The 21098-nt window shown below is 38.6% G+C and overlaps 1 protein-coding gene across 8 annotated transcripts in view; it reads right to left on the bottom strand.

Moving 5' to 3' along the window:
- Positions 1-21098, bottom strand: part of GRIA4 (glutamate ionotropic receptor AMPA type subunit 4) — a 221320-nt gene that overhangs the window by 138471 nt on the left and 61751 nt on the right. For all 8 annotated transcript variants that reach the window (XM_040090112.1, XM_040090095.2, XM_040090153.2 and 5 more), the window contains exon 3: positions 8013-8252. In XM_040090112.1, coding sequence (XP_039946046.1) covers positions 8013-8252 — 240 coding nt within the window. The remainder of the gene's footprint in view (positions 1-8012; positions 8253-21098) is intronic.

The following is a 21098-nucleotide window of genomic DNA, read 5'->3' as shown; positions in this document are numbered from 1 at the left end:
AAAAAAAAAGGCACAAAGTCACTTTTTTTCTTAACTGCATTGTGCATTTCTAAACATCCTTGTGTAGAAAAGCTCTTAAACAGACATTCAGAATTACAGACCATACCATCCCTGCTCTCAAGTAAATACAGAATGTGTGTAAAAACCTGATAAAAATTACACATTTTCATTTAAAAGGAATGTATTACATATGCAGGTAACAACAAATTAACTATTCTCTAATTCTCTGATATCATTAAAACAAGCCATTGGAAGTTGCAATGTTATTTACATTTGGATGTTGGAATATAAAAGCATATAGAAGTTACAGGCATAATCTTGTATTACACATGTGCAAAACTGAGATAAATGCTACTGAGAAAAGAACTTAGCTCTAAGGATTCTACAACACTGTCACAAACAAATCATTAGAAAGGGCAGAGATGATTCACTGGCATGGCAACTTAAAAAGCAATATTTGAAATTATCATGAGTCTCTTGTCTTCTCCATGGCAGCCACTAAGTCAGAATAAAGGAAAGAAAATTCTTCAGATTAGGAGTGTGATAAGCAGCAGTTCATTTCATGTTTTAGGATTTATGTATTTCTATGGCACTTGCATATTAGGCTGCGCTCCATGTTTAGAGTGTTTAGCCAGATGACCAAACACACAGGGAGTTCTGATGCAGCATAATTTGAGCCACATTTTACATGGAATATCAAGGTCAGGGGACTCATCTGTACACTTGATGATCAGCTTTTGATTCCAATACCTACATTTTTGTTAATTTCAACCTTGATCTAATGTTCAATCATTTCAGTCAGCACGAGGAGCACATTTGTTAAATGAAGCATTCTGAAAGCTCTTGGAAGATTTTTCACATGTAATAAATTAAATGATGACCCTGCTGATTTACCAGTATTGCTTCTCTTTTGTGGTATGACAAGGGAAAGATGGAAAGTCACAGTATCATTACTAATGCTGATTTTAGGATCCAGCTGTGGTTTAGCTTCATGTGTGCATTTATTACCTGTATTTTCAAGCTGCTACCACCTACTGAGAAGATGAGGATGAGCTGGCTTTTTGCTGGTATAATTATTAATGAGCTTACACTGGCAAAACAAAATTTACCGCAATACCGTTACTGATGTGTAAAGCACATTGTCCTATTTCATTAAAAACATGGAATTTACTGTTACTGAGTACAGACAACAGTAGATCATACGACAAACTTACTGCCGTTTTCTAAATTCACTGATATTTGTCAAAACATTTTTTTCTAAGTTTTGTATATTGGTTCAGATTGGCCTGCATTAAATTACAATGTAACTTTGGTAAAAACCAAACACAGTGGTAGCTGGATCCCGGTATGTGTGACATGATGCACTGCTCACATAAGAGTGTTTGCTGAAGACAAACAGCTTTTTATCAGATCTAGTGAGGAAGACAGAAAAGTTCAAACCTGCAGACCATGATGTTAGTCTAAAGACTATGAGAGCAGGTACTGGATGCTGTTTCTTTTATCAATGTTTCTTCAATGTCAGGACAACACTGATCTTTGTTTCACAAAAGTCTGGTACAAAACTGCATGATGGAAGTAAGAACCTTCCATGTTTAGGGGACCCAATTATGAACTTAAGTTTCTTTTTTATTGCCCAACATTTTGCCAAAGGTTAGTAGGATGAAAAATTCATACTGTGGGAATCCTACCAAATTCTTCCTGGTGACAGTAATGAAAAAAGGGCCCAAGACCAAGTGGACGACTGGAATTGAGCAGTCGGATTCCCAACATAATGTTCTGTACAATCCAAGACGTAACTTGTTTTTTCAGGCTTACCCGTGGTACTATTCTAGAAGTTTAGGGCAAGACTGACGTAGGTTTGGGTTTAACAGTATTATTCAGAAAACAATTAATAAGCAAAGGGCACTTGGTGTGAGAACCATCTTTTTTCAGTACTGAGTTGTAAGGTACCCTGCAATTCACTTTTTTATTAGCAACACTTTGTCCTTTTAACTTATTTCACAAATAAAAGCCTTGACTCAGTATTTTTATCCACATAAAAATGTAAATTATATGTTTATATCACTACTGACTTAAGTAAGTTTAGCTCTTTCAACTGAAGTATTGAAATAACCTTACAGCTCGCTATTATATTACCACTATTTTCACTAGTGAATCATTGAAAAATTTGTTTAGAAGTGCAGTAAAAATATCAAGTAAAGGTTGGTGTAGGGACAATTCTTTCAGCACCTAAATGTCCAGCTAAAACTTAACTTTTTGAGTACCATTTTATAATGATAGTACTTCAGCCTGATTTTACAGTGTTTTTATCTGGATCACTTAGAATATTTTTTATTTGATTTTTGAATAATAGAACACACGAAATGTTTAAAAAAGTTTTATATATATATATATAAAAATTATATATATATATATATGTATGTATGTATGTATGTATGTATGTATAATTAAATAGAAATAATATATTCTTGAGGGTTGCTCCATAGTATAAAATTAAGAAAATCATCCTTTCAGTATCCGAAGACCTGTGAAGAAGTCATTCCCAGTTTCCTAGAGAAATCATGGCAGCTACATAAATAATCCTGAGGGGACATAAGAGATCATATGAGGTGGATAGAGCAAAGCCCATCATCCCTGCAGATATTTACTAAACTCTTCAAAACCTCTGACCCAATAACAATCTTACCTTAGTGGTAAGAACTTCATCAGCTTATTCCAACCCGATTGAAACATTTTTTCCTAGTAGCACTTTAAATCTGCCTACATAATTCTATCTTGATTGCATCGCATCAGGTACAAACAATTGATATTTGCTCCTTAGCAATCCTATAATTAAAAAAATAAAATGAAATCTCCATTTGTAAAAGCTTTTTCTCATAGGTTGTCTTTTTTTTTTTTTTTTTTTTTTTTTTTTTAATATTCTTTCTCTTCAGTGGACCCTTGAAACTTGTATGTAGTGGTCTGTGATCACAGCGCCAGCAATGGATTCTTGTGCTACATTTACACTGAAGGCCCTTGTTATAGCTGAAAACTGTATGTGGTGCTTTAAAAGGGCAAGGAAAATTTTTTTTCAAAATGTTTGATGTTTTCTTTTGCAGTGGAAATCTCAACCTGTGACACGGCAGCAGGGCCAGCTGGGTGCAGGGAATATTCAGCTTTCCGTGTCTCACATGCAACATTCCTTTTCGAAATTTCAAAATAACCTCTACTTTATTGGACACAGTATGGCTTTCTGTACTTACATTGTACTTATGGCTCATCACAACTCCTGAAATATATCCCATGATATTAATTCTGAGACAGTTACTGTGCACTTTGTATCTGTGATTCTTCCCTACTATGTTTAGCCTTTATACCACCTTATCACAGTTCACCTTCTTGAACTATCAATTTCCCAGATCACTTTGAACCCTGAACCCTTTTTGTGTCACTCATACCTTGGCGAGGCTCATTAACACAAAGCCTTTCTCTGTGCTGTCATGCGAATTCAAAGACAAACCCCATGTACCACACCTGATACCTGATCTTATTTTTAAAATATGTTATTAGCAAAAAATTTGGGGTTATGGTTTCTACTTTTCAGATTGTCTATAGTTGAACCTCTATTTTCTGGGTTTTTTTCTGTGAGGAAATCAAGCCCAAGGCAGTATCTCTGGAGGTACTAATCATGGATACACCAAACCTAATGGCTCCTGCTGACCCAGATGCTCTGCCAAAGCTGGAAATTAGATTAGCCTGATAAACTGATTGTAAATGAAAGCCATAATACCCCTCAAAATAAGAGGGAAAGCTTTAAATTTCCTGTACTATTATTTGCCTTCTCCAGACATCATCTGTTCTCTTCTGGGACTCTCTTATCCTCCACAAGTTCTTAGAGACAAAAGCCTAGAGATTGCTACTCTGTGTACTGTAGGATTAATTCTAACAGGCCACCAGTGCTTGTATAAACCTTCTGCCAGGTTCAGATTTCATAGAACAGTTTCAGCTTTAAAGGAGTTGTTATTGAAACACCATCCAGAAATGTGGGAAAATTAAATTTACCTTGTGCACAGTGAACTAATTTTCCTCATCTGCAGCCATGACTGAGTTGGCTTTATGAACATGTAATTAAAATGTGCGGAGGGAAAGAAAAAAGCATTAAGAAGGTACATAAGCAGGCTCACACATGTTGCCCAATTTCTATAGAATATAACTATTTTACAGTCTTTGCCTCTAGTGAGCCAACTGCTAGGCCAGCTGGTAGCTCTACCCTTTGTGCTCCCCACTTTAGTCACAGTCAGGGACTGAAAACTCTTGCTGGGAAACACAGCTGAACTCAAATGGATGCTGACATTTTGTGAATGCCATTTCCAGCCTGCTGGCTGCCATCCTCCCTGGTTCTCTATGTGTGCCCAGGCTGCTCTGCAGCCCCTGTGCCACTCTCCATCCTGGGACCCCTCAGCTTCGGGTAATCCTGCACTTTAACTAACACTGACCTCTTGTAGGCTCAGTTCTTCCACTGCTCAAGTCTATATTGGATATTGGCAGTGCTAGGTTGTGTTGCTAGTGGACATGAGGAAATACTCACAGATTTGACTCTGCAAAACGAAGGCTGAAGAAGGAAAGACTTTATTGTTTACAAAGACCTTGCTTTATAGGTTTTGAAGAATGACTAGGGATCGGAGAACAAGGCTACCACCTCTCCATCCCACTGGCCAGGCTAGAAGTCCATCAGTTGACTATCATCAGAAAGGAATGTGGAAAAACAAGATGTTTACATCAGGAAGCTGTGGGAAAATTCAGCCAGAGTTGTAAACAATTTACAAAAGCTCACATAATACAGCAACACTAGGTGAATGGCTGGACTCAGCCTTCAGGGTCTTTTTTAACCCAAATTATTCCATGATTTTATTCTTAAACAGCTTCTCACAAGTCACACAAACTCCTCCCACCTTCTTCTGTGGTTTCAGCATCCAAATTTTTCTTCCTGGTGCCTGAAAATGTTTCCACCAACTAGTGAAAACACACTACAGACAGGCTTGTGCTAGGTCAAAAATCCCATGGATTTACAGATACACCGCTCCACTTGATTATATGCCTCTTTTTAAATTAAATACCTCTCAGGCACAAAAAAAAAAAAAATATATATATATATAAACTGAATGTTCTTCAGCTCTATTCATTCGGGTTTTTTTCACTTAAGTCCCTTTAGAAATGACATCAAATATTACCTGAGCTTTTTTTTTTCCCTGCAGAACTTCCCTTTCCTCTGGGTATCTCAAGGAGGCATGGTTTTTGTTTCAGCTCTTTCCTACTATGCTTTGCATAACTCAAATAAATGTTCTTCAGACTGCTTTTTTTCCTGTCCTGTCTGTGTTCCTGGCACTTTGCTGTTACTATTAATTGTATTCAGCATCAGGTCATAATTAAACCTCTTTAAACTTGGAAGAGAATAGGAGTAAGAGAAAGAGGAATGCATTGAAACAAAAGGACCCTTCAGGATTTAGCCCTCTGTGTCACTCTTTACTTGCTCACTTTCCCCTGTTAAATAATGAGCTGAATTTTCCTTCATCTTCCTCTTAAGTCTAATGCCTCTTGCAAAAACTGCTCTCCTTTTCCATAACATCCTCTGCTAGATCCAATTAATTTTGTATTTTTGCCATTCTTCCTAGTATCTTCATTCTGTCACAGGACAGTGATTTTACAGACTGTGACTTTGGCAGAACATCAGAAACAGAGATTTAACATAATAGCTGAAGCCACCACCTCATCAGAGTTTGTGCAAGACTGCTACAGGGTGTAACCCCAAGTGTGGTATGTGGGAATGACTTAGAGACATGCAACGGAAGTACATTTCTGGCCTAAACTGAAATGTTTACATAGGTGGCTCCAGCCATAAGGACTGGGAGGTTAGGGGAGCTTCTGCAGACAGGCTTATTGCTGACCTTTCCCCATAAGAGCTTATTCATAGCTTCCCGCTTAAGCTGCAAAGATCAACTTGCAAGCTCAGCAACAAAATGCTGAGGGGGTTCACCTTCCTTCAATTTGCTTCAAATGGGGATGCTCAGAGAAACAGGGAGACATCTGGAATTTAAAGGAAGGATCTCAGAAATCTAGACAAGGTTCATTACCGGCCTCACCGACAGCGATTTTATGACTCAACATTAATGATTTTTTTTTTTCTTTTTCTTTTTACAGTTACTCTGACAGTAAGGTGATGCTTACTTTTTTTTTTTAAGTGTATCTCAGGTCCACATTAAAATTTTGTCTTGTGCAAAGGTGGTGAAAATTTACTCAGCAACTATGTGTCTTTACTCTTAATACCAAAAGATATATTGAATCTTATTTTCTCCAGCATGAAACTCCAGCATCACAAGACCAATTCAGAATTTGAGAGATGCTACCCAATGTAGCATCCCCTTAATCCAAGCTGGAAAATGTCATGTCTTTATCAAAGATGTGCTGATGAGTTCAGAGTGGCTGAGTTCAGTGCAATAAGAATTAATTATTAACCATGCTTTTACAGACTCTGTTCTGAAACTGTCCTTGGTGATATCACCTGCTTAAAAATGATGTCTCAATCTAATTAAATGTGTGAATTTAGATGAGAAAGGTAACTGCAGGTTGTGCACTTCTTAACAATATGTTGAACTTGTAAGACCACATCTGTAATTATGCGCTTGCTTTCTTGTTACCCATAACTATATCTTGAGTAGGAATACTTTAAATGTCTGATATATTTTTCTCTTTCTGGTTGACTAATACATTTTAAAATGCTTCCCAGAACTTCTTGTTTTGATCCAGCAAGTATTAAAAAAACATTTCGTTAAAAAGAACAAACAAGCAATTATGAAACAATACAAACTTTCATTTTCTTCCATTATTCATTTTGACTCAAATTCAGGTATTTAGGCAGAATATCAAGGTAAAAACTCACTAAAATGTAGTGCTTGTATATAGGAGAAAATTAACTTCTATAGCCATAATCAAATAATTCAACAGATTTAGTTAGGTCTGTGTAATTCCTGATTTCTTCTGTAGAGTAATTATACTGGAATAAAGCCACTTTAATTCTGGAATAGACTGTCCACATGGGGAACTATGTTGAAACAGCTGTAGTAAAATAATTATTTGACTACAGCTACGCTGTTTGCTTCCCCCCTGAAAGCAAGACACCAACATAAAAATCTTGCCTCTTTTGCAGAAGCTCAGCTATGCTCACTCAGTCCTGTTCCAAAAACAAAGACTTTGCCGACAGAGTGAACACACAACTCGGAGAACAGCTTTTACCTCTCAATTCATCACTGAGTGGTCACATACAATGATGCACTTAGAGATTTTTACCACTTAAACAGTTCTGAGATGCGTTGGGATGTGGAATGGAGACTGTGGGTAGAAAACACACCCTTTTCTGTAATTAACTATATATTTTGTAAAAGTGTAGTCCATCACAGAGGTAACTCCAGATGAAAGGAGCAGAAGATAGGCTGCAGCAGCACTCCCTCCCTCTGCTGGTCTGGGGGTACTTTGTGCCTGGCAGGTATCACCTCTGACCTCTAATACTCTGGCACAGCCTCAGGGCAGAGCCTTTGTCTGCCCTGACCTTCCAAAGTTTGGAGTCTGAGGCTCACCCTCATCTCAGCTTACACCAATGCAGATGCAGAGAAGTGACTGTTCCTCTCTACTTCTTTGTACTGCTGTCATTTACGAAGTGAATTGAAGAGAGAATAGTGCTGTAACATTCTGCTTATTGAACTGTGTTTTTGTTTCACTACCATTAGTTTAAAGATTTTGGTATTCTAGACTTACAGCACAGGCTTCGGCTGATCGATTACTTACTGTGTGAATCCAATACCCAATTTTTGCAGGCTAAGGAGTTCTTCCTTCAGCCACACAGCTACTCAGTCAGAGATATTTCACCTCGAAGGCCCTCTAAAATTTGGCTCCCCAAGCTCTCAATGGGACATAAAAGTTCCCAGCTCTTGCAAAAGTCATTTGAACGATGACGATAAGAGCGCTGGGTCACAACTTACCTCTGTCCGTGTCATAGAGGAAAACAAAGCGGTTCCATTCATAGTGATCCAGCAGGCTCAGGAGGGCTCCCCGCAGGGACGGCCGCAGCTGCAGCACGAACTGACTCTCACCCTCCGTGGGGAAACTGGGCGTGATGAGGGAGATGTGCAAGGCGCTGCAGAATGAGGTCAAGGTATGTACTGATCTCTTATCATATAGTCCAAAAATGGCAAAAACTCCTCTAGAATACTGGGAGCAAACTGAAACAAACAAAGAAACAAACAGAGTTTAAGTAGAGACAAAATCTGTAAGCTTGTACTTACACATCGCAACATCCTCAAATTTTTAATTTAAAGGTTTGCAATTCTGCCTGTAAAATTACAATCAATTTTCACCATGTTTTTTATTCTGGACACCAATAAATAAATAGCTAAATAATATTTCGTGACTTTCCGATCCTATTCATAGAACACTGAAGTATCTATTGTGGTTTTGCTCTAAACTAAAATGCAGAATAAGTAACATGTGTTTTTGCTTACCAGTGGAAAAAATCAATACATACTGTTTTAGCCATAGCTCTGCCTACTATCAGGCATTGAGCATTTCCATTACCATGAACAGAAAAATGTTCACATTCTAAAATGTGAAAATTATCAAAAAAATGTTACTGACCTTGTAAGTGAAATTGGGACATTTTGAATAGTAACAAGGTAGAACCTTTGCTCCCTTTTAAGCAGGAAGCCCTTGTAGTACATTAAAGCACTTCTAGAGACACTGAGTGAAAACCTACTTCATGAATAATCTCCTTGACTTTAAGAGGGCAGTTTAAGTAAAATGTAGTAACTCAGTGTGATCTGACTTTTGCCCCAACCCTTTTATTTCTACTCTGTGCTAAGTGAAAACCAGAAAACAGATGACCTGAATATATATTCTGAGTTTTGATTTGCTCTTGGACTCATTTAAGACATACAGAAAAACTTCTATCGATTTCATCAGATTGGGTAAGAACTTTACTGATCTCTGCACAAATAAGCAGGCATATGGGCATTTTCTTGAGCAACTACTGCATTTCTATCAATTCATAAAGGGTCTAATGAAAAACATCCCATTTATTTGAAGCACAAACCATGTTATTAGAAACTGTGTGATCATTAATAGAGATACCTCTCCCAGAATCACAGAAAATGGAGAAAAGAACAATCAGTTAGGAGATCATCATATGTCCTATGCTTTCCTCTCAGTATTTCCTATGCTCTCATGTCCCAGATCCTCTCTTACAGACCATTCTTACATGTCTCCTAAACATGGGAAAACTTACAGCATCCTCCCACTAGCTTGGAGTTGACAATCATTCTGCATGTGCAGCACACTTGAGGTACAATGTACACCCTTAGCAAATTCAAACCACTTCAGCTTTAATTTTTTCATATTACATTTACTGCATAAAGAGCTGGAAATACAAACTGTGTATTTTTCTCCTAAGACTTGGGCAATTTATCCAGTTCTGATGCCAGAACTGTAGTAAGTAGCTTGAGGGCAGTTTTGTGATTTTATGTTCTCCTCCACTGTTATGGCTCCCATCCTAATGATTTTTATAGCCAGATTTTATATCAATAAAGCTTTTTCAAAAGCTTTCTTCCTTTACCTAAGTTCACCTTAAATATACACATCTCTTACAAACCATCCTAGTATTTTTCTTTGCTGGACCACACAAAACAGATTCCCACAGACCCCTCAAATGACCGGCTTGTCATTCCAATAATCAACAAAGGAAGCACTGCTCTCTGCTTTCCCAGCTCCATCTCATCTTGCTTGAACACAGATGACCGACATGTTGAGAATTTCAGTTAAAAGTTTCCTGCTGTTTTTTACATTATTTCCCCATCTCAACCACAAAATATTTTTTATTACATATCCTAAGATGACACTGTGTTTTCCTAAAATCTGAACCTCCATGATGGCTGATGATCATGTTGGGATCAAAAGTCTGCTCCTCCTTTCTTCTGGGCCATTTGCAAGTGATTAGTTTTTGCTTATAGCAGAGTATTTTCATTAGTCACTATTATTTATTTTCCATCATGCCACACATATTTCTGCACTCTTTAAAATTATTTATTTACAGTCTTACTCTGCTCTGCTCGATGTACTTATCTGCCTCTGCAGCAAATTCCATTATGGTACCCTGACTTTATATCTACTGTAAAATTAGACACAAATGATCTTTCTCCTGTAATTGTGCTTCTCCAGCCTGGTACCTCTTCTTCTACTAAAATTTGTTGCCATCCTTCTCCAGAGTTTCATGCTTGCCGTTTGCTCTGTTTGTCTCCATTTCCATAAATTACTTCTCTTAAGAGCGTGTCTATTTTATTACATTCTCTTGGCAACTGGAAGATAGACATCAATCCTATCCTGTCTACCTCAGTAACTTCTGGTTGAATTTTATGCCATTTTCATTCTATATCCATATTATAAAGCTTTCTTTCCATCAAAATCTATTCTATAACTTCACTGATCGTACATATCACAACTTAACAGCTCTAGCAAGAGGCGCTTGTTATTGCATCTGTCCTTCAGTAAACCACTTCTTGAAGAACCAGGGAAGAAAGATGTGACTTCTCTGGTTCCATTAGTCATCACATCTCTTTTAAGATCAACATTCTCCTTGAGTGAAAATCAATGTGAAATATCTATTAGTTTTAAATCTCCAGCCAGATTTTACTACTTCTCTGTCCCATCATCAATATAGAACAGCTTCAATTATTTTCCTATTTCCTGTATTTTTATTTAAAAATGTAAATGACTTTCTACTGTTGTTTCAATGCCCTATAAAAATTTCATTTTTCAGTGGAAGCCCTAATTTAGGCCTTCATTTCTGCAGCAAATGTCCTTTATATCTCCTTATTTTAAAACACAATCTTTCTTATTAATAATCCATTTTAAACATTTGTTTCTTGTATCTTCCCTCTATAATCATTCATTCAGTTGTATCCTGTACGTTACTACCCTCTGCAAAGGGATTTCTCCATGTTTTACTAGTATTTCTGTGAGGATATGGCAGGCCTTCTCTATTTTTAAACACAGTTCAATTAACTTTGAAATAACTGAACACAAATCTCATGTAAGTGGTAGTTACTTAATGTGTTTCATGTTTAGACAAAATCTTTCCTAAGGCTCCTTGTTGTTGTATTCTTTGCAGTTTTACAGGGTCACAGAGTACTTTTTGTAGCACATGGTCCCTTCAGTAGGAATCCACATGATGAAAAATTCAAGAAATCAATGCTAAGCTGTGAAATTGTACACTTAGTGGAGTTAAAGCTCAAATTCATTCTCAGGATGGAGAAAAAAGTCAAATTTCAAATTTCATTAAATAACATAATATGACCCTAAAGTATTTATAACTTGGAGTAACAGAATAATAATCCTTCATGTTCAAAGCAAACCATCCTTGCCCGGCCTAAATCCAAATGTGATAAAATATTATCTGAATACAAATAAAGTCCTGAAATAGGTGATCCAAGAAAACTTGTGCTCTTATACTTGAGATCAAGACTGAGAAATAATTGAAGAGTGTCCTTCTTTGCTCCTTGATATGAAAAAATGCTAAGATGAGTGTTATAAGACTTTTTTCTTACTCAGTACAAAACCCATAGAGAGGAAAAATGCCTGTGACACTATGGAGATGAAGCTTAAACATATGCAGAGATGCTGCAACACTCCTGAATCAATTTTACAGTAATCAGCAGTGACCACAAAATCAGCAAAACCATGAGGATTTGCATTCCAACTCACTACTGTGCTCAGAAAATGCCTCCCGGCAAACATAACTACCTGAATTTGCCAATTCTTTTTCCATTTCTCTTACACTTCTAAAGGCATCTTACTTATTAAAAATGCACTAAATTATGCTTGATAAAACAGTTGCATACTAGCATTCTAAGAAAATTTTCTTCAGGACTTTTTCCCTCATAAATACAAAACAGTGACAAATACATTTTTATGAGCATACTTTGAAAAATATTGAATAATAATTTGTCTTTAAACCAGGTATCTCTTTGTAGTTGACAATTTATTAGCTGTATTACACATCCTATTTTTTTCTGTGGATTTTCCAATGCCATCTTTCTCACCAAAGATGAGATGAATGTGGCGGTCAGACTCAGAATCATAAAACAGTTTGGGTTGAAAGGGACATTACAGAACATCTAGTTTCAATATTCCCTGCCATGGGCAGGGACACTTGCCACTAGATCAGGTTGCTGAGAGCCCCATTCCATCTGCTCTTGAACATTTCTAGGGATGGGGTGTCCACAACCTCTCTGGGCAAAGTTTTCCAATGCCTCACCACTTTCACAGTGAAGAATTTATTCCTAGTATCTAATCTCAACCAACCCTCTTAAAGTTTAATGCCATTCCCCCTTGTCCTGTCACTACATGCCCTTGTAAATAGACTCTCTCCATCTATCTTGTAGGCTCCCTTCAGGTACTGGAAGGCTGCAATTATGCCTCCCTGTAGCCTTCTCTCCTCCAGGCTGAAACCTGGTTCTCAGTCTGTCTTCACAGGAATGGCCCTCCAGCCCTGGAAACATGTGTCCCACATCTGGACTGGCTCCATCTGGCTCCTTCTTGTGCAGGAGACCCCAGAGCTGGCTGCAGCACTGCAGGTGGGGTCTCAGCAGAGCAGAGCAGAGGGGCAGAATCCCCTCCCTGGCCCTGCTGCCCGCCATTGGATGCAGCCCAGGACACGTTTGGCTCTCTGGGTTGTGAACACTCTTTGCCGAGTTGAGCTTCTCATCCACCAACACCTCCAAGGCTTTCCCCAAGGGCTAGTCTTGATTCTTTCTCCACCCAGCCTGCTCCCTTTGGAACAGACTCAAAGAAAAAACATTGCCATGCACCTTAAAAAGACAATATAGTGTTAATGCAGTAGTTGTAATAAGAATTAGATGTGTTCTATTCTAGCAGATTGTACTACATGACAGCACAATCACTTTCAAAAAATATGTGACTCACAGGACCTTCAGTTAAGAAAAGACATCATAATGCCAAAATCTGTATATGCTGAAGGGTTTACTGAGACACACAGTCAAGTCACATGGTCTTCTTTCCCTGTAAGACAAATAATTTCCAAAGTTCCTGCTATTATTCTAAAGACAAGTCCCTCACTTAAAACACAAAGCTTATCTCGAAAAACAAAAAAGCAAAAAACTCCAGCAACTTCGTATTCCCAAGTTATAACCATACAGTTTAAATCCTCTAAAAAATATATTTACAGAGAATAAGTAATGTAGAGCTGGTCTGCCAACAAGGTTATTTTTGCTCAGCAGCAAACAGTACCAGGTATAGGAGCCATATATGTAGGAACCTGGGAAACCTGCAGCCTAACACCAAAGTAACATGATAGAACCTGCATCAGCCATGACTCACTGAGTTTCCAGGACGCAGGTTCTGGAATGAGCACTTTAAAATGCTTTCCCTTATGTTTTCAACTCCTGTGTGGAAAGCTCTGGCACAGTTGGCTATTACAGATATGTTGACAGACTGATCTGTCATAAAAACACAAACTATGGAAGCGCCAAAATTGAAAGACTCAAGATTAATTTGTATTGTGGAAGTTTTCAGATATGAGGATAGTCTTTCATTGCTGTCTCTTCCCCTCCTCCTATGCTTTGGAAATCCAAATGGGAATTTGGGACTGTGATCAGTCAATGACAACTTGTGTCTGACTCTCCTTCTTCCTCAGGCTGCTGGCCCAATCCAGCATCGGATCCCCCCAGGAGATACAGTCCTTTGCAAACTTCTCCGGCATGGGCCCCTGCCATAGGCTGCAGTTTTTCAAGAACTGCTACATTGTAGACACTCTCCAAGAAGCAGTCTTTCAGGAAAAGACTGCTTCAGCCTGGGTTCCCGAGAGGCCACAATTCCTGTCAGAAAACCTGCTCCACTGTGGGCTCCTCTTTCCATTGGGCCACAGCTCCTGCCTGGAGCTGGCTCCAATGCGGACTCTCCATGGGCTGCAGCTTCATTCAGGGCACTTCTCCTGCTCCAGCATGGATCCTTCAGGGGCTGCAGGTGGATTTCTGCGTCCCCATGGTCCTCCAGGGGTTCCAGGGGAATCTCAGCTCTGGCACCTGAAGCACCTCCTGCCCTTCCTTCTGTGCTGACCTGGGGTCTGCAGGGCTGTTCCTCTCACATGTTCTCACTGCTCTCTCTCACTGCTCCTATGCAGTATTTCTTATCCTTCACTAAATGTGTTACCACAGAGGCGCCACAGCATCACTGCCCAGCTCAGCTTTCACCACCAGCAGGTCTGTTTTGGGGCCGTCTGAAAACTCTGTCTGACATAGGAGTATTCCTCCACACCCTGGCATCTTCTCACAGAGCCGGTCCCTGTATTCCCCTCCCCTAGCCAAAAAAGGGCAGACTATGATCTCTTCTCTCTGGTGAAGAGTGACAAGACCTGAATGGTCTGCAATTGTGCCAGGGTGGTTTAGGTCAGAAAAAGGTTCTTCACCAAAAGGGTGGTTGGCATCTGGAACAGGCTCCCTGGGGAAGTGGTCATTGCACCAGTCCTGAGAAGTATTCAAGGAACATTTGGACAATTTCATCAGGCACATGGTGTGATTCTCGTGAATGGTCCTGTGCAGGGCCTGAGTTGGACTTGATTATCTTTGAGGGTCCCTTCCAACTTAGCTTATTCTATGCTTCTTTGATCTGGTAAACTTCAGGGAGGAAAAAAAATTAAAAAGTGTGTTTAGGAAGTCACATTTCCTTGTGCCACCATAATAGCACATGAAGACTTTAATTTGAGGTGTGTCTGCAATGCCATCAGTGGTCCATGTCTTCATGGGTCAGTCATATAAATTGTTTTGTTCAGCTCTGTGCACCTGCCAGCACTGATGTAAAAAATACTGTGCACATTTTCCCACCCTAAAGAATTCCTTCCAAGAGGAACAGCCAACCCGTATGGAGATGCAAACTCTACATGTGAGATGAAGCACAGAAGGGAGAATCATTTAATCTAAATATGAACCCGCCTCCCAAGGTCCAATGATTTATCAACTTATGTCTGTGAGAATTCTGACATCGGAGATGAGATTAAGCAGTTTTCCTAAAATAGCTTTGAGATTGGTGTTTCCTGTTAAAATGTCCAAAGATCTACTCATTTTGTACAGACCATCCCAACAGTCTCTCCTCTGTGCTCTCTGATCCATCTCCTCCTGATCACTCTACTGACCTCCACCTCCTGGAAGAGGACACAGGGCTAGTTAGAGTTCTGGAACTAAAAGACAAATCCCCCAAATTCATCGCTCTGTAGTTTTAAACTATCTTGCACCCAAATCCAGTACAGATTTGAAACACATGTGCTCTTCCTCAGTTGTGTTTGAGACTGCTGATTTAAAACTAAATTATGCTCTTGCATTAAGAAAAATTCCCAACACTAGATGAACTAAATGAGCTGAACTAAATCACTGATATAAGACGACAGGCAGGATTATAAAAGAGAAGACAGTGTTACATAAAGTGGGTAGATGAAAAATGTTATAGATATATTAGGATAAGTTTACTACTATCTTAAAAACTGTCTGGAGTAGAATAGGATACCTCTAAACATGGTTATCCAAAATAGGACAAAAGTGAAACAGGGAGGTTTTTACAAATTAAATAGTTAATACATCCAACAACATCCGACCCTATTTGTGTTCTATTTGTAGACCCTGCACCCTTTAAATCACCATCTACCTTTCTCTTTTGATCACAAACTCCTTCAAGCAAATTAATTATCTTGCATTTAGGAGACATATATCACATCAGGTAGCACTTTATCTAAAGAGTTATAACCAGAAAAAATATCACTGCATTACTTTACCTAAAAACAGCTTATTGCTCTAAAATTTAATACTGAATTAGTGGTTGAGGTGAACAAAAAGAGACTACATTAAGATCTTTCCAGCTTAAAAAACAAACATACAAACAAACAAACAAGCAAAAAACAATGAATCACAATAATTACCCTCTTGAGTATTTATTCCTCTCAAACATTTGTCCTCCTAAAATAAGATATTGCATAATGAGAAGTCTGGCATGCTGAGTATTGAATCTCTGAAACAAAATCCATCCCCTGGAGCAAGTCACTTTGCATTCCCATGTCTCAGTTTTCAAGGTTTAAACTGTCTGTTCTATTGAGGACTATAAGTACTTGACGGGAAGGCCAATCTCCTATTAGATATCTGTAAAAAGTTTAGCACAATGGTCCAGCTGTCTCAATGTGGCTTCTGAGTGCTACCCCAATGTGCATGAATGTTATACCTAGTGGACCTGTATCTTGCAGTCCCATAGGAAATTCTGAAACCCTAAAACCACAAAAGCCTTTCTCCTAAATGTCATTGTGTTTGGCTGTATGCATAAGATTAAGCACGTACTAAAATGCGTGCAGGAACCTTCAACTGGAGTTCAACAGACGGATCCACTGAACACAGAAAATTTGTGAGAGTTTTTTACAGCAGCAGTGGGTTCCTTCTGGTACTCTCTTATAAGCGACTTACCAGCTCATTTAAAAATACTCTCCAAAGTACAATGAAAGCCTTGGTTTAATGTGCTAGATCAAATGGTAATTTGGGAAATATAATTCTGTTTGTTCAGCTGCAGATGTGAGAACATATTGCAAAACAAGATACAAACTTACTACATTTTTTAATTAATTGTTACATTTCCAGAAATAATTTTTGTGAATTGTCTCTAAAAGACTATTTCTGCTAGAAGAGAATTCCTGAAACAATATCAGAAAGTGATAGTGCTTTTCTTGCCTATTGAATGGAAAATGGAAATGAATGAGCTTAACTAACATTAACAGAAAACACTGTTGTTTTCTTCTTTTAAAATAAACTTAAACTTTGTAATATAGTACTAGGTGTGCAATGTCTTACACCAGATCACTAAGCTACAGAACATTAACTTTAGAAGGTTACTCTGAGAGATGCCCAAAATAAAAGAGAAGACCATAGAGACCAGGCAAGACTGGCTTGTAGATCCAACTGCTGAACTCTTCTCCATGCCTCATGTGGAGGCAAGATTTTGTCTCCACAAATTAATACCTTGATTAGAGTTTCCTCCAAGCCAATTGCAAAAGAAGTTGCGAAACAAGCATGTGTGCCTTTCTATGTATAGGGGCACATGGGGAGAGTGGAGGAGTCTGTCTCACCCGGCTCTTAGCACCCAAAAGTCAAGTGTTTAATTTCTGGGGATTTTCTTCTGCCTCTAAAATAGAAGAAAGCTATATTTCTTCTTCAAAGACAGATCTTAAAATGGGTGTTAAGTTGTGTGTATTGATTTATCCACTAGAGGTACTTTTCTCTTTTTAACTGCAAAACAAAACTACACAGGTTATGAAAGGCTTGGCACCTACATTTAGATAGATAGATTAAAAATTGTTCACATAATCTAACTTTAGGAAAATACCTCTGTATTTTTAATTCCCATTCCACCTTTAGATTCAATGTGATTTGGACCTGCCAGGGGCTCCATGTATTTCTCACACAGAGATCATGTATCCCTATTTTCCTTAGAAGTGCTCACAACTCTCATTTCTTGATAAAGAACACAAAGTAGCTTGGCCATTTATATATTTCTGTGGTGGAAACTGCTTTAATCTTTAAATACTTTCCATCTGAAAACTTGGCCACCACTAAAGTATTTTACTTTCATTAATATAAAATTCCAGATAATTTAAAGCCAATGAAATGTTTTTACAGAACAAGAAAAAATTTCCACTGGGTTTATTTACAAAATTTCTTTTTCCTCTGTGCCTTGGCTAATTTCTTTGATAGAACACACCTCATGAATTTCACATTTGCCGAACACTAAATCTTTTCTCATTTTCAAAAGCACTTTACAGCTCTGTCTACAATACACCATCCAGTCTTTGTGCCTTTGTCCTCCAGTCCTGTGCTCTCCATGGATCTGATATTTATAGCTGTCTGGCAATGCACATACACGTGCATATCCCTAACTCTGCCAAAACTTTCTTTTTGAAAGCTCTCCCATAGAGAATCCACATGCAGCATTTACCTTTCATAGTCACATGAATGAGAATCCACATTGGTGCAGTTCTTTTTTGGCTGTTTTTAAAAGCTGGTAAAAATATCAGCAACATGTGAGAGTTCCAAGCTTTTCAGAACTATAGAAGTTTTTTAAAACGTTAAACATGGTAGGAAGTTCCTATGACACTGGCAGGTTCTCTCAAGGACAAAGCCTCTACAGCCATCTTTGAATATTTTTTTTTTCTGCTTCAGGATAAAATATTAGAGAGGCATAACAGATTGCATGGAAATTAGACTGGACTACAGTAAAAAACTGGTATATGGAATCAATTGTAAAATTCCCAGTTGCTTAACTGAGGTGAACATTTCACCTCTGATACTCCCGGTGGTTAGAGATGGATCTTGCAAAATTCTATCACTTTTTCAGTTTGCCAGCTGAGAGAAAACTCATCCTCATTAAATGAATATCTGGAGAAATCATGTTTGATAACTTATCTAGATAGGCTGTGTGATTAAACATTTTTTGCTTCTCTGATTAAACATTTTCTCCCTTTCTTGGATTGATTCATTTTCTTACAAGACATATTACTTCCTTCAGTTCAAATTTGAACTTTATCCAAACATTTCTTTGTAGAGAAAACAAATTACTTTGCAGCTTTTTTCCCCCCAAAATCTAAGATTTTATAAAACCTGCTCCCATATCCCATTTTAATGAAACAGAGCAAAGAAAAAATATAAATTTTGTTTTAAGAAGTCATCTTTTGATGTCCCACTTCTCTACAACGCTAGCCTCTTTTTTTTATCTTGAAGAGGGAAAAAATAGGCATATTTAAAAATAAGTTTTTCTTTCCAGAAGAAAAAGAGCTGAAAAAGAGAATCAGTTTAATCAGCTTTAAATAGGAGGGTATTTTATGAAATGTGCAGTTAATTACATAAAAATAGCTTTTTATACATAGCTATGTAATTACAGGTTTTCTTATACATAAGAAGAACTATTTGCAGTTAACAGAAAAAAATAGTGACACCTTTTTACTTCATTTTGGAGAAATACACATTATGTTTGCAGTACTCTTGCCAGAAAAACTGTCATTGATAGGAATTAACTAAATTTCATTAGAGATGTAAGGAGAAGCTGTACAGTATGGCTCCTAACCTAAATTGTTTTGATGAAGGCTTTACCATAATTGTACCTCAAATCCTGTGTTCTGTTCTGGGCCCCTCACTGCAAGAAAGACATTGAGGGGCTGGAGCGTGTCCAGAGAAAGGCAACAGAGCTGGGGAAGGGTCTGGAGCACAAGTGCTGTGAGGAGCAGCTGAGGGAGCTGGGGGTGTTCAGCCTGGAGAAAAGGAGGCTCAGGGGAGACCTCACTGCTCTCTACAGCTGCCTGAAGAGAGGGTGTAGCCAGGTGGGGGTCAGGCTCTCCTCCCAGGTAACGAGTGACAGAACAAGAGGAAATGGAAAGTTGTGCCAGGGGAGGTTTAGATTGGAGATTAGAAAAATTTCTTCACTAAAAAGGGGGTCAGGTGTTGGAACAGGCTATCTACAAAGTGGTTAAATCACCATACCTGAAAATATTCAGAAAACATTCAGATGTGGCACTTTTGGGACATGTTTTGGTGGTGGCATATTATCTTTACATGTGGACTCAATCTTAGAGGTCTTTTTTCCAACATGTAAGAGTCTGTAATTCTAATATTGGGGGGGGGGGGGGGGGGCGTGTTGGCATGGGGCAGGGGGTGTCCAATGTTATCCATCATCTTCTAATAAGAGCACATGCCAGAATATCCTACATCACCGCCTGCATTTTTTCTTGAAAGCACATTTTCCTAATGTACTGGTTTTCATATCTCTTCAGAGAAGGTCGGACTTCTGGTCTTAGAGGTCTTTTCCAACTTTAATGAATCTGTGATTCTCTTAATCACATTTTGAACCAATGTTGCTTCTTTATGTGAAACATGTTCTAATTTTACTGAAAAAAACCCATGAATGCTGCTTTAATTTAAGGAAGCTTAAGTACAGCATTTTTTAAAGTATTGGAGAAACTTGGTACAACACTTCCATGTGACTTTAAAAGAGGACTAGACATTTAACTGCTCCCTCTGGCTTAGGAAATATTTCCCCAGATCACTGAAAAATTTGGCAAAGGAAGATATAGATATAGGGCAGGTATTCATGAAAGATGTAACTAACTTGGTCCAGCATGAGGATTCATTCCAGAGTGGTTTTCATTCAAAGTTGACCAAATGTGTTATTTTTTGTCTGGTTTGTAGTTTTACATTTAGAATTATATCTGTCCTTAGGGGAATTATGTCATTTGGACTAGGACTCTATTGCTCTTTTGTTGGTGATTCTGTTTCTCAAATTCTTATTCTTCCACCTTAATCTTCCAGCCAATGCAGGTTGTTCCCTGAAGTGCAATGATCTCTGTCCAGTCCAGGCTTTTGAATGTGTTGGCCCAGGTGGGGCTGAGGTTCTACTTTCACAGAATCACAGAATCACAGAGTAATGAGGTTGGAAGAGACCTCTAAGATCATCAAGTCCAACCTATGCCTTAACACCTCAACTAGACTATAGCACTAAGTGCCATGTCCAGTCTTTTTTTAAACACATCCAGAGATGGTGACTCCACCACCTCCCTGGGAAGAAAATTCCAGTGCTTTATTATTCTTTCAGTGAAAATTTTTTTCCTAATATCTAACCTGTACCTTCCCTGACGTAGCTTGAGACTGTGTCCCCTTGTTCTGTCAGTTGCTGCCCGGTGGAAGAGACCGACCCCCACCTGTCTACAACCTCCCTTCAGGAAGTTGTAGAGAGTGATAAGGTCACCTCTAAGCCTCCTCTTCTCCAGACTAAACAACCCCAGCTCCTTCAAACGTTCTTCATAGGGCTTGTGTTCCAAGCCCCTCACCAGCCTCGTTGCCCTCCTCTGGACACGCTCAAGCATCTCAATATCCTTCCTAAACCGAGGGGCCCAGAACTGGACACAGTACTCAAGATGTGGTCTCACCAGTGCTGAGTACAGGGGAAGAATGACCTCCCTACTCCTGCTGGTCACACAATTCCTAATG

The sequence above is a fragment of the Hirundo rustica genome, chromosome 2 (assembly GCF_015227805.2).
Source record: "Hirundo rustica isolate bHirRus1 chromosome 2, bHirRus1.pri.v3, whole genome shotgun sequence".
NCBI classification, from domain to species: domain Eukaryota; kingdom Metazoa; phylum Chordata; class Aves; order Passeriformes; family Hirundinidae; genus Hirundo; species Hirundo rustica.
The sequence above is the reverse complement of the archived record's forward strand: the minus strand, read 5'-3'. Positions and strand labels throughout refer to the sequence as shown.